General features: G+C 39.9%; 1 protein-coding gene across 5 annotated transcripts in view; it reads right to left on the reverse strand.

The window, feature by feature from the left end:
• CYTH3 (cytohesin 3) overlaps positions 1-4,719 on the reverse strand; it is a 99,907-nt gene extending 95,188 nt beyond the window's left edge. For 3 of the 5 annotated variants that reach the window (XR_010920332.1, XM_067550950.1, XM_067550947.1), the window contains exon 1: positions 4,359-4,719. Coding sequence is in view for 1 of the 5 variants with exons in the window: in XM_067550947.1 (XP_067407048.1) it covers positions 4,359-4,383 (25 nt within the window). In the remaining 4 variants the exon portion in view is untranslated. The remainder of the gene's footprint in view (positions 1-4,358) is intronic. The other 2 variants (XM_067550949.1, XM_067550948.1) reach the window with 1 other exon arrangement.
• Between the last annotated feature and the right edge of the window lie 9,108 nt (positions 4,720-13,827).

The raw sequence follows: 13,827 nt of genomic DNA on the forward strand, positions 1-13,827 counted from the left end.
TAAATTACTTTTTTTGAAAACCAGTTTTAATACTTTTACCGGTCTCTCTCAGAGCACCTTTGCCTTTGTTATTATTAAATTTATCATCCTTTAACCTACAAATGGATAAACTGTGCTTTTCAATCTAGACAGAGTGAAAGCAGATTTACTACATTTACTTCATCAGCAAGCTGTTCTTCTGTGGCCTGTGTGGAATGTGCTGGTGGTTTCAGTTCCTTGTGGACAGGTGACTATACCACAGAAACCAACACCGCACTTGGCATTCTCGTTGGCAGTTGCAGCAGAGAGGTCAAGGATTGAAAGAGCTTGAAGACTGAATTTCCCTTTCACCCAAAGAAATGCCTCAGAGTTCAGGACTGAAGCACACAGTTTAGGGAACAGTATGGAGAAGCTTACACTATACTATTATTTGTGCAGTAGCTGTTTGGGGAGGGAAGTGGGAGGCAGAGAAAGATGTGTATCTCCTTATATGTAAATCAGCACCTTTATAAAGTTAACTTTTACTTTGTTTAAAAAAAACCAATGATGACCAAAAAAAAGCTACTAATAAAAAAAAAAGTGCTAAGTGACTGATCTTGCCATCCTTTCATAGGCAGAACTCTTGATGATCTGAATGGGAGAGAATATGCAACAACTGCCTGACTGGCACTGGACTCAAATTCAAGAAAACAAAAGTAACAGAACTAGAATTGATCTTCTTATAAAATAACTGGAGTCATTTTCTGCCATAAATTTTTATGTAGAATAATCTGATTTGACAAAGAATGTCACGACCTGAAAATTCTCAAAACAAATTTTTACTATGTTACACTACACAAGCATAATACCTTCTACCAAAAGAAATACTCAATGCAAGGACGTTAGATACCCAAATGCAATAGTAGCACCACACTAACTGCAGCAATTAACATAAGAGAAGCTTCAGTCTAGTAAAGCCATAAAAGACATCAAACTGGGGGAGGGAGGGGAATCATCATCATCTCCTGAATTAAGTATAAGGATCCTTGTAATTAGAACACAACAGAAAGCTGAAATAAATGCTAATTAATTTGGACCATATCTTACCGCATCCACAGAGCCCCCATGAAATCAACAGGAGTTTGTGTGGTATAACATGGGCCTTTATGCCCACATTTAGACTACAGGGGAAGGGGAAGTTTAAACTAGTGGAGGAGCACGTCCTGCATCTGTCAGCTTCTCTATCAAGTTTATTTTTGTTTTGTTTGTTTTTTTTTTTTTTTTTTTTTTTTAAACAACAACCCGTTGCTGTTTTCATCCACAGATTTCATAGCATTTTACTAAAAAAGATACATAGAATGTTTCCCATTTTATAGATGAGGAAATGGAACCACAGGGAGGGAAACACAAGCTCACACAACAGGCCAATGACAGAGCTTATAATAGAACTGAGATCTCCTGAATCCCAGTCCAATGCCATACCCCCTGAGTAACACTGTCTACTTAATTTATTTTATGAATGGAACACCTCTCTATGTGGGTCCTTCAGCAGCAGCAAGAGAAAAAGCTATTTTTAACATAGTGGAATGGAATTTTAAAAGTTCAGAAATCAGCAAGACGACTCAGGGCAGGTGCATCTAAAACTACCGTTAACTCATTTTAAAACTGACTAGATTTCAAGTTGACACATCTCTTATCATGAAATGGTCAATTTTTTTAGCCCTTGTCATTCCAAAATCTAATTAGTTTAGAATGTTAAACTAATCCTACTCTACCAATGGAAGTTTTGAACAAGAAATGAAAGCAAAATTGGGCCATCTCTCAGGAAAGTAAGTGTAATAGTCACGAAAGGCTAGTGTAACAGTTAAAATATACTTATTGTAGAGACTGGGCCGTTTCATTAATTTGGATCTGTAATATTATAAGATGACTAAGGACACATGTAAACTATACAGTAATCTGACCAACTTGAATAGTAAATTTTTTATTAAATGAGATGTGACAAGTAATCTGAGAAGAATAATAGAAGTGATTGATTCAATAATCAGTAGATCCATTTTGAGGACCCAATCTTTGCAAGGTGCCAAGTGCTTCAAATCCAATGGACCTCAGTGGGAACCGAAGGTGCTCAAAGGGAGACTCTCTGCACCTAGCAGAAGTGGGCCCTAAGGCTGAAGAAGCCAATTTTTCAATTTTTCCAGTGTGAAAGTATTTTTTGCTGACTCAAGCTCATACGAGTGAAAAATATCCATATTAGATGGATTCAATGTTAATAAACAAGCATATTAATGTACCCTTTATATATGTGAAAATTCAGTGATATACTGTTGATATACCCGTCATGTAATACCAAGTTGGTTTAAAACATGAAATCTTTAATTTACTTTTCTGCTGTTTACCACAATGTTTTCCCATTAGTAGTAGTAAAACCATTTTTTTTCCTTTTATTCTTTTTAAGGAAACATATCTATTGCTGACAAAACAGCCAAGGGAAATAATTACTGAGAAATGTTGATGTTTGCAGACAGACTGTTTGTAGGATGTTTTTTTGTGATGTTACTGATTCATCGTCGCATTTTTTCCACTTGTTAAAACAAATACCACACCCACTTGATTTCAGAGTTCTGTCCTTACTACTTTTAAAGCTAGCAATCACACTACAACTATTAATCTTACCACTCATTACTTGACATTTATAATAAAACAAATATATTCATCCACACACAATTACTATTTATTTTATTTAGAAGACATCTTGATTAACGATCTCATCCTGAAATACTGCCACTGATATGGACAATATCAGCATCCTTATTTTTGATGGCAGTGAGAGCTGGTTAGTCAGACAAAAAGCTTCACACAGAGAATGCATTTTAGATTAAATAGAGAAAGCCCCGGTGCAAACCTGGTTTGGGGTCTATTAGGTCATGTAGTTGACAGTTGTACAAACTAACCCCTGAAAGGTCACAATTGTACTAAAAGATGGTGAAAGAGACATGTCCTGATTTTCTAAGATGTGTATTTGGAAACATTCACATTACAATCTATGGAAATGGTTTACCCTGTTTAAACAGGATGAACCACTCAGTGATTATCATTGCACCTACACTAAAATTACACACAAACACGGGGCTGTTGCAGAATATAACTAGCCTTTTCTCTGTACATTATTTACTGCAAGACACACCATTTTTTATAGGAGTTTGTTGAGACACAAGAACAAACGACTGGCTGTCAATGTAACACCATGGGGGCAAGTCAACTGTGAGAGCTGGCCATATGTAGATGCACACAGTGAGTTCTACTGTCCCTAAACTATTACACAACACAAACTGCAACTCCCCCTTTCTTCAGGGTGTTTAAATTGGCTTCTCTTTTCCAGCACTCTCACACAGACCATAAGCAAGTGTGCATTCATTTTCCCTCCCTCAGAAATGTTTGACCTTTTGGGGGGTGAGGGATTAATAATTTAGGGTGCACAGAGCCCTCTATTGTTGTCATTAGCTCAGGGAAGTGAGCAAGTCAATGCTAATAGGAGCAATGTCCCTACACTAGCAAAGATTGCCAGTACTTGCACATCCCTGCCAGAAATATAAGACCGAGGTCTCCTTCACAACATTCCTCTTCATTCAGGATGCAGAAGCCTGAAAATTGCTCACTACTTGTTACTATAGTGGCTTCCCTTGGTTTTCCCCTAAGACACATTGATAAATACGCAAAAAGAAGGTCTGTGGGCGATAGCGCGGGGGCTGAGATGTGTATGAGTGGGATTGTTATGTGGAGGAGGGACAGAAGGGCAGAGTGGATGTATGGTGGGGAACGAACACGAGGGGGTGGTGGGTGAGGAGGGCAATCCGGTAGGATCGAGGGGTCAGGGGGATAGGACTGGGTTCGTGTTCTGCATTAAAGGGAGTGTGGGGGAAGCACAGTCGGGGATGTGGCTATGGGGGAGCAGAGTGGGAGTAACAGGGTATTCCAGGGCGCTCAGCAGCAATGGTGTGTGGTTGCGGGGGGGGGATCAAGAAGCAAAGAGGCGTGGGCGGGCAGGAGGGCAGCGACAGGGTGTGGCGGGTGTTGTAATGAAAAGGGGCAGCGCAGGCGATGTCAAGGAGGGCGCGGGGGGTTTGGTGCGTGGCAGACAGGGTCAGAGTCCCTGAGAGCAGGACGCTTCGCGTCCAGATGGGGAGGGAGCCACCCCCCGCTAACAAACATACGGCGCCCAAACCGGGAATGCCGGAGGCGGGGAATGTGGCTCACAGCCTCACGCAGGCGAGACCAGGTACTGGAGACCGTGGCCCGGCCAACACCCACCACCCCTCCCCAGCGGCGCGGCCCCCACCCCTCTACCGCCCACCCCACACTCCTGGGGGGCGGCTTCCCACACCGAGTACGCCACTTACCGCCTCCGCCGCCCTCTTCGTCCATGTCGGGGCCCTAAGCGGGACGCTGGGGCGCGGCAGCGGCTGGCCGAGGCCCTGAGGCGGGGAGGGGGGTCCCCAGCTCCCGTCGCCCCCTCACGCTCTCACACAGCAGCCGCCCCAAGCTCAGCCCCGGCAGCAGCTGCCTCTTCAATCCCAAGCCGCCCGCCCCCTCTCATGTGACCCACAAAGAGTAGGAGGGAGAAAGCGGGCCGGGCCCAGCCCTGGGCCGCCTCATCCCCTCTGCTCTCCCAGCGGCAGAGACCGCGGTGCGCCCACCCCCTCCGGGGCACGGGGTCCAGGGGAAAGGCCACCGCTAGCCAGCGAGCCCTTCCAGCGGCAAAAGGGCGCTTACCCGCTGATGTTTTCACCCCCCTCGTGGAAGGGGTAAAGCTCCCCCTCTCCCCCCATAGCTGCCACACTTTGTACAGCTCCATGTGAGGACGTTATAGGTAAATTAGGTCATTAAATTATTTCCACAGAATTTGTAGAGGACCTTAAACTTCAGTTTAAGATCAACACACCTTGCCCGCCTCCCCGCGCACCATGGCTGGGGGAAGAGACGGCGGCTGCACAAGATTTGGTGGGTGCTGAAGAGCATCTGGGGAGTAGGTAGGAACTGGCTGGGGGTGAGCTGAGGCGGGTGGTTCTGGGGGGAGGGGTAGCTAACCCTCTGGTATTGTCCTGGAGTCTCCAGGAATTAAAGATTATGTCCTGTGATGAAACCTCCAGGAATACCTCCAACCAGAATTGGCAACCCTAGCAGCGGAGTTTGTAGGGGTGACCAATGGGAAGGGGAGACAAACTGGGATTTAGTCTCCGGGAAAGCTGAGAGAACTTGGGTGTGTGTCTGTGGATGGTAGCTATGGGATAATAACTGAGGGAGGGAAGTTGAACGGTAGCTAAATTTGTTGGGATGGCTGGGGGAGCAGCGCTTGCGGTAGCTGGCATCTATTGAGGGTTTTTGAGAAGCTGCCGGTAGCTAGGTGATAATTGTGGGGAAGAAACTGAAGATTAGCTAGGTTTGTTGGAATGGCTTATGAGGCAGAGGGTTGAGATCGCTGACATCTGTTGAGGGTGTTTGAGAAGCTGGGGGTAGCTAGGTGTGTGGAAGTGTCCAGGGGCTGTCTGGGCAGATTAAGGAAAACTGGGGGAGCACTTGGGGATGGATGTGGATAGCTTGGGAAGACAGCAGCTGAAGGCTGCATGAAAGACAGGATTTGTTGGAGGTGGGGCTAGCTGGATAGAGGAGTCTGGTGGGGAGCTGGGGCCAATACTGGATACTCCTCACCTTTTCCAGGTGCTTGTGGGCTCTTCCTGGCTGCTCTCTCCTAGCTCAGATCCAGCAGGGAGAAGTGGTCAAACAGAGGCTGCTTCCCCAGCAGGCATTACAGTAACTGTGGGGGACAGTTGCAGGCCATTCCTGCAGACCAGTTGAATGCATGACATCCAATCTGGGCTGCAGGACTGCATGAGGATCACCCCATTTTAACATTTGCAGGAGGCCCTGTATAAGTCAGAGAGGTCCCCAGTTTCAACAGTGAAGGGGGAGCATATGGGTACAAAATATCCCTCTGTTTTGATGTCCACAGGGGAATCCATTATGACTGTCAGGGGGCCCATTTTGATATTGAGAGGGAGACCCTCTGGTTTTGAATCTCACACACATTTTGATATGTGCAGGAGGGCTCACCTTTCTACATTTATGTGGGTCCCATATGACCATCAGGTAGCCTATACCTGCTAACCTCAGGCTTTTGACCAGAGAATCAAACTTTTGTGGGATTTTTCAGGCCCTTATCACTGTCTCCAGAATCTCAGGCCTTTCAGAGGTGCCACAGGAGGCAGGACTGCAACCTCCACACCCACAAAGATGAATAAAACTGTTCTGGGAGTAGAGGATAAAGTATATTCCTGATTTTTTAAAAATAATTTATGACAATTTTTTATACAGGGAAGAAGCTATAGGGAAAGAGTCAGTGAATAGGAAAGGCTCTTTAGTTTCCCATTGTAAGCTGGCATGGGCCAGCTTGTAACCAATGAAACTGTGTCAATGGCACTCACCTCATAATACCCCTGTTTATATGTGGTCATTATAGTCAATTTTGCTTGGAGCTGAAGTTTGGCTCAGACAACCTCTCTGCACAAGAACAGTTTTGCTCACTTAGAAATCATATAAATCTCACTAATCCTTTAAATAGTCCTCTTTTTTTTTAATTACACATTATTACATTTTTAATAACTTGGCACAAAAATAGTGGGATGATTACACAGTACAACATAGCATTTAATTGGGAGGAGAAATCTTTAAAGGGTGTGCATTTCATAGTTGAATTTTAAGATGGTTTTTAAAATCAGAGAGCAAATAAGTTTGAATGCAGAAAGAAAGTGAGGGGATCTTTGGACATTTTACCAGGTGGACAACCTATGACCATTTACACCAGATGAAGAACTGGCCTTGGGTTCTGATGCTAAGCTTGTTCAACTTGTATTTGAATGTACACTGATTTTAGGCTTCTGTTTTTATCTCTAATGTACCTCTCCTTTAGATAATATTTATTTCCTTACTGCTTTTGTTTGGAAAACTTTGGTTTTTTTCCTTTATGCTATTTCAGTTGAACTTAAAGTTAATACTGTATAGCTTTTTTTGCTGTAAGGGAAACTCCAGTGCAAAATAATCACAGCCTCTAATTACAAAGAGTAAGCCACAGTACATTCCTCCTCCCATTCATTCAATGGCAAAATTACCATTGACTTCGAAGGGAACAGGATTGTGCCCAACAAGAAAACAAGTTGTCTTATATTAATAACAAAAATAAGCAATAACTTAATTATACAAAGTACAATTGAAAGAATTAGTATTCCTATTAGGAAGTGCTCAGATACCACAGCAATAGGATATTTTATAAAAACATATAGATGGTGCTAAAAAATCAGAGTTTCAGAGTTGTATGGTAAACTAAACCATTTTTTAAAAATCAAATTTTATTTTAGTGTTCTTAATTTAAACCAACTGTTAAATTAACCACAGCATTTTTGGAATATAGAATTTACCCAACAGCAACTTGGAAACTCTCTGCCTTTCAATACTTTCTCATGGGAAAGCTGTTCCTTTCAGACCTATCCTACATTTCATCATCAATCAGGGCTCCTGCTAGGAACGATCATTAAAAATTATAATCCCCACTTTGAGGCTGTTGTTTCACTGAGTATGGGTATTGAAACAATGACAGTTGTTTCTAGAAACTTTTGAACTTTTCATAAGTATCTATCTTACTGTGTAAATATGTTTAGCTATGTAAGGACCTAATTCTGCAGATACCCCATGCACAGAACTTCCTTTGACTTCAATGAAAGTTCTGCATGCAGAGCGCTCACAGGATGGGCCCTTTAATCTTTATATACTAACAATCAATTATGACAGTAGTTTTTAAGATCCTTTACCTCTCTTCTTCAGTTTCCATCTCTGTAAAATGGGGTTAATAATACCTTGCTGTGGTGCTGCCTAGATCAGGAGTGCTGTAAGAATTAGTTGTTTACACAGCTTTGAAAATGTAAAGTTCACAGTATTATATGTATTTATTATATATTTATTAGTAGTAGTATTTTTGTTAAGTTAACATTAACATTATCAATTATTTAATAATCTGCATCTTCTCCAGGCAGAAGAGCAGATGCCTCAACTTCTTCAACCTGAATTTCTTAATTTCCAAGAGCTGCATTGGTTTAGTCTGTAATTTTCAAGTTACCCTGTTTTCCTTTATCAACACCTTTCTAGAGGTTGCGTTTTTTAAACAAAACAAATATTTTTCTTCCTTGTGATCCTTCTTCTATCAAGTCATGTCTCAGTTTCTATCACACAGGAATGTTTTGTCAATTTAGATTCAGAAATCTCATATTTGAGCTCTTCAGAATCTATCATTCCACATAAATAATTTTCTAGTAGCTCTTTTATTGAGTTTTCTCTATCTTTGGGAGAGAATAGGGGATCCTCTATGAACTTTGAGGTTAGCAGAAATGGTCCCATTAATTGTGAAAGTGATGGTATTTGCTGAGTTTTGAGGCAGTCCAGTTTCTCATTTGTCATTTTTAGGCATTTTTGTTTTGTGGTTCATTCTTCCCTCACTTTTGATTAAGAATTTCCATTACAAAATAATTTACCATCAGATTTTTCAGTATAATGGGTCAGGAGCTCACTTGGTTTGATGTTCATCCTGTTCAGAGGATCAGGACAAGACATATGCACCACTTAAGTCCCACTGTCAAAATGGGGCTGATGGGTTTCATAAACCTTCAGTTAAGGTTGCATTTTAACCCCCAGAACACCTCTGCCATTTTGGAAGATAACTCTTGATACCCTTTTTATTTTGGGACATTAAAAGGATTACCTACCTACCTACCTACCTACAGAAAATGAGAGGGGACAATACAGACTATCAAGAGAACAGTAGTCGAGATTACCCAATGAAAAGAACTTTTTCCTTTTTTTTTTTTTTTTTTTTTAAATCAAAGAATTTAGAAATAGAAAAGTCTTGTTAGATAATCACATTCTTCCCTCTGTAAATGTTGCTTCCTTTCTCTTAACAATTATCACAAGTTCTGTCTAGCATCTTGATAATTCTTTCTACAAGCATAACAAAACTGAGCAAGATTAATCTTATTTTGATAAATTTCCTCTTTCAGCTATATTTCCATTTTATGCTGTTAGATTTATGTAAACAGTGCAATTTGAGTCAAAAGTGTTAGCTATAGCAGGGGTTCTCAAACTGGGGGTCATGACCCCTCAGGGGGTTGTGAGTTTATTATGGGGGGAGGGGTCATGAGCTGTCAGCCCTCGCACATGCTGGTAAGGGTGGCATGGCATGGGCGGGTCATCACAGCTTGAAATATTTTCAGAGGGGTCTCAGCAAAAAAAATTTGAGAACCCCATAGCGATAGGAATGTGCATTAAAATGCAGAATAATGGGAAATTATATGATAAAAGCACTGAGAATACTCAGAATAGTATTTTTCTAGGCAGAAGGAATACTTCCTATTGTGCCATCAGACAGACTTCAGTATCAGAAGAAGGGACTTGGACTATTATTTCTTATCTTTAATCACTGTGGGAGCAAAACCTTATTCTAGGTGGTAGTCCTCCCTTACACAAGTAATCTCCTTGCATCTCTATTCACGACACATTATCACTCACATACTGGATTAGGGTTTATGTACCAACTCCCAATGAAGACAATGCGAGTTTTATCATTAACTTGAAGGGGACCAATACATCCCAGTGAATACGGATGTTCTAAGTGTTCAATAAACTGGAATTATTTGATTTTTTTTTTTTTTTTTTTTTTGTATTTTAGTCAATAAAGTTACTCAAATGATTTAATAAGAGTCATGCAAAACACTTCATGGTCTCATATGTTACTCTTGTTATTGTTAAAAGTAACAAAAAGTTGTTTTATTTCAACTCACCAGTTGTGTTAAAGGACCTCTCTGCTTCAGGTCTATTTAAACAAAATCTTAATATAGATATATTTAAAAACAAAAAACAAAAAAAAAACCAGCACTGCGTGCTAGATTCCAGACAGAAAAGTCTAAGCCCATCATTATCTGTTTTCTTCTTATTTCTTCATCAGTACTTGAACTATCTGGTACTTATCAACCCCTACAGCAAATTGGGTAACTTCCTCTGTCTGGCAGATGGATTTTAATACTAGATTATTTATTGGCATTCTTATGATGTAAACATGCATCATATTTAATCTAAGTTGTCAAAATATATTTATAGGAAGTTATGTTTGCTGGTTGTCTTGGTAATTTCAGGCATGCTTACATCTTTCATTTAGTCAAAAAACAACATAAAAGAACTGTATGGAAAATCTGAGTTAAACACAAGATTTAAGAAACCAAACATCTTTTAAGAGCTGTGTTTGCTTGTCATGTAATGTATGGATAAGAAGCTGTTTAATTTAAAATAGTAAAACATAACTCTTGACCTTTGAAAACATAAAAATACAATGCTAAACGTGCCTGTTTCCTAAGAACTTACCCATAATTCTTTGCGGAAGAACTTTCTAGTCAGTTATCATAGCTTTCTTACTCACAGTTTATTTCAAATACAGATTTTTGACATTTTTGTTTTGGTTTGAGATTTCCAAAAGTATACAATGGATTATGTAGCAGAATATAGCAAATCTACTCTCCTTCCTCAGATACTACTATCTTTAGACAGCCAATGCTTGTAGTGTTTCTACTGTCTAATAGTAGTAGAGCTGCTAGTGATTCACAGATGAAGGCACATGAGAATGTCCTACATGTAAAACAAATTAAGGCTGTTGATCTAAGGCATAATGCTATGCTTTGAAATGTACCTTACAATAGAACATATTAATAAAGTATTAAATGTTTCCAACTAAAAATTACTACTGAAAACCATAAAAGCCTTTAGATACAGAAAAAGGCTATCTGGACTAGCCATGCAATTTTGTCAGTCAACTTTTTTTTTTTAAACTTTAATATTGTTTGAAATATACTTTTTTGCTATATTAATACTTTCCTTTTCCCAAAGCTGTTCTAGAAGTGTCTCCAACTATCAGTAATGTATATGTTTACATTGTACTACACTCAACTTTTTGGTTTTCCACATTTATTACCCTTTGTATGAAATAGTTCCACCTGCATTAATTATATATAGTGCCATACATGTACGTGATGCTGATCAATAGAAGAGCTGTACCTGAAATAACAGGGACACATAAAGAAGGGCTTAGATTTGAAGGATATGAGATATTATAAAACAGAGCAACAGATTGTTGGTTCAGTTGGACTACTTTATCAATGAGTGGGTTTGGAAGGGGTTTACGATAGAGAATGAAGGACCTTTGCATACATTAAATGGAAGGCTGTGCCAAGTATATGGAGTAAAGAATGACATGAAAGTGAAAGCATGTAATATAGATGGCAGTAACAATTGGCAAAGTGGAAAGTGGTGTAGGAAGAGATGTAGGCAGGAGCTCAATGATAAAGTGTTTAGGCACAGACTTCATTATATTCTCTAGATCTTGATTTTTTTTTTTTTTTAAAGAATTTCCTCACTTCTCTGGATTTATATTTTAATTTAAAATATTTTACCAAATTTTTGTAGATTTTTCTTTTACAGTATTTTAAAATTCAGAAAGTGGAATGATGAGCAACAAGTTGGGACACAGCCTTGAAACTGATCTGGTTTGATTAACTGCTAATTAGCAAGCAGTTACCACAGCAATAAAGGGATAATGCTGACAGATTCTCAATGAGCCTTCTTTTGAGACAACATTGCAAGGAACAAATAGAACTTTTAGGATGATATAATTTTTTAAGTTCTCCTATTCATTACTTTTCTTACTGCCACTACTGCAGAGTTCAGGGTTCGGTTACCAGGGACCTAGTTTCACTTATACACCAAACAAACAATCTTTCTACCTTTATTTTATCCATCTGCCTCATGCCCTACCTCTGTGTTTATAGCTTTTAGGGCAAAAGCCATTGCCTAACATCTTGTTTGTAGTTAGGGAGAAAGGAGACTTAAACTTGGCAGGCACTAAATGAAGAATTTTTCCAAGGAAATGGAGGAGACGGGTCAAATTAATCTCTGATGTAACTCCACTGAAGTAAATGAAGTTACACCAAGGATGAATTTGATACCTTACAGTTCCTCTGTGGTTAGAATGGGAGTTCTGTGATTTCAAGCATTTGATATACGAGAAATAGACTCTCAATTTAAACATGAGAGAAACTGCTGTGTCTATTCTATTATAATGCAACCATGAGAAAACCATGGGCCTAGGAAAGCAACACAATCAGGGTTTCATACAGATCATCATGCAGCAAACTTTGTTAATTACATCCTCAATTATTAGAGACAAGGTGACCTGAAGAAGAGCTTTATGTAAGCTCAAGCACTTGTCTCTCTCACCAACAGAAGTTGGTCCAATTAAAGATATTACCTCACCCGTCTTGTCTCTCTAATATCCTGGGACTAATACAGCTACAACTACATTGCATCCTCAGTGATTATTTCTTATGGGGAAGGAGGAACTCATGGCCGACTGCTAGAACCTATAGCAATTTCAGTGACAGCTCTTCTTTCTCAAGTATAAGTCTGTCTCCTCTTTGTCATTCTACCTTAAACTTCCTTCCTCCCATCTCAGTCTCCTTCCTCCCCACTCTGTTACACTTCTGAAGCTTCAAAGCCAGCCCTTTTCATGTTTCCGTCTCTTTTTCCTTCTTGCAGGCCTTTTTCACTCTTCCCTTGTCTAAGTTGTGGGGCTGATCCAGATAAAGCTTTAAGCCACTGGTTCAACAGAGGCTCTGTCTTTTTCCCTCTGGCAGCTGGTCCCTCAACTAACTCACTCCCTTCCATCACACTTTGCTCACTCTAGGCTTTGCTACTTCTTCCTGATGTATTGATTCTGCAGGGGGAAGCAGAAGGCAGCTCTGGATTGGCCCTCCTAGTACTGGTTACTGCTGCCGCCACTTCTGCTTAATGTCACTTGAATGAGCTGAGACTCCTCATTCTTTCTCTGGCTGGTTCCTCTTCTGAGTTCACTCCTCTTGGCTCCTCCATTCAATCAAACATAGCCCCCTTGCTCAGTGACTGGCGAGGAAAGGGAGAGCAGAGGTCTCCAAAAGGCAGATGTTCACCTGCTGAACAACAGGGTAAGAAAGCAACCTCCAATGTGAGCAGGTGAGGATTTCAGAAAATGTTGGGCAGAGAGCATAAAAGTCCTGGTGGCCAGGATGAAAGCTGGAACTTACAGCCGTAAACCAAGAGTTAAAGTAACTCTGGCATTAGATCTTTAAGAAGAAAGCTTAAATGGAAATTCTGCACTCTGTATAGATATTAAAGATCACATGGCACTTTCTGAAAGAATAGGGGTTTGCCTTGGTATCTTTGACCATAATTTCTCCTCACTGCCACTTCTATTCAGTGTTCTGTGCACAGACTGGCTGTCGCCCAGAGATGGCTGCATCTCAAGGTTGAAGCCATTCAAGTACATATATACTTTATGAAATTATTTTTCACCTTTCATGACAAAGTAAGGAAAATTACTACCTTAGTGATTAATGCCCTAAAATGTGTCTATAAAAAGTCAGATATTACTTTAAGATCATATAAATTTTGTAACATTAACTATAATTTGTTTTACTTAATATTTTAATACAAAAATAAAGAGTAAGCCTAAATTAATTTAAAGGTATTTTAACAATATTTTACTCTTGTAAGTAGCTGTAAAACTTTTTAAAGCCTTGTCAATAAATATGATGTATAAAATTATTCCATAATGAAGTCCACAGGTTCTAGTAATCAAAATATGTTCTAAAATAACATGTAATTGGTCAGAATTTCTTAAGCTTGGCTCTATTTCCTTTTGGCCTTGCCCATAAAGTTAAAATACGTAGTTTTATGTGAGATGTTTGC

This window comes from Emydura macquarii, unplaced genomic scaffold, assembly GCF_026122565.2.
Source record: "Emydura macquarii macquarii isolate MOO-44397 ecotype Brisbane River unplaced genomic scaffold, CSIRO-AGI_Emac_v2 contig_1348, whole genome shotgun sequence".
Classification (NCBI taxonomy): Eukaryota; Metazoa; Chordata; order Testudines; family Chelidae; genus Emydura; species Emydura macquarii.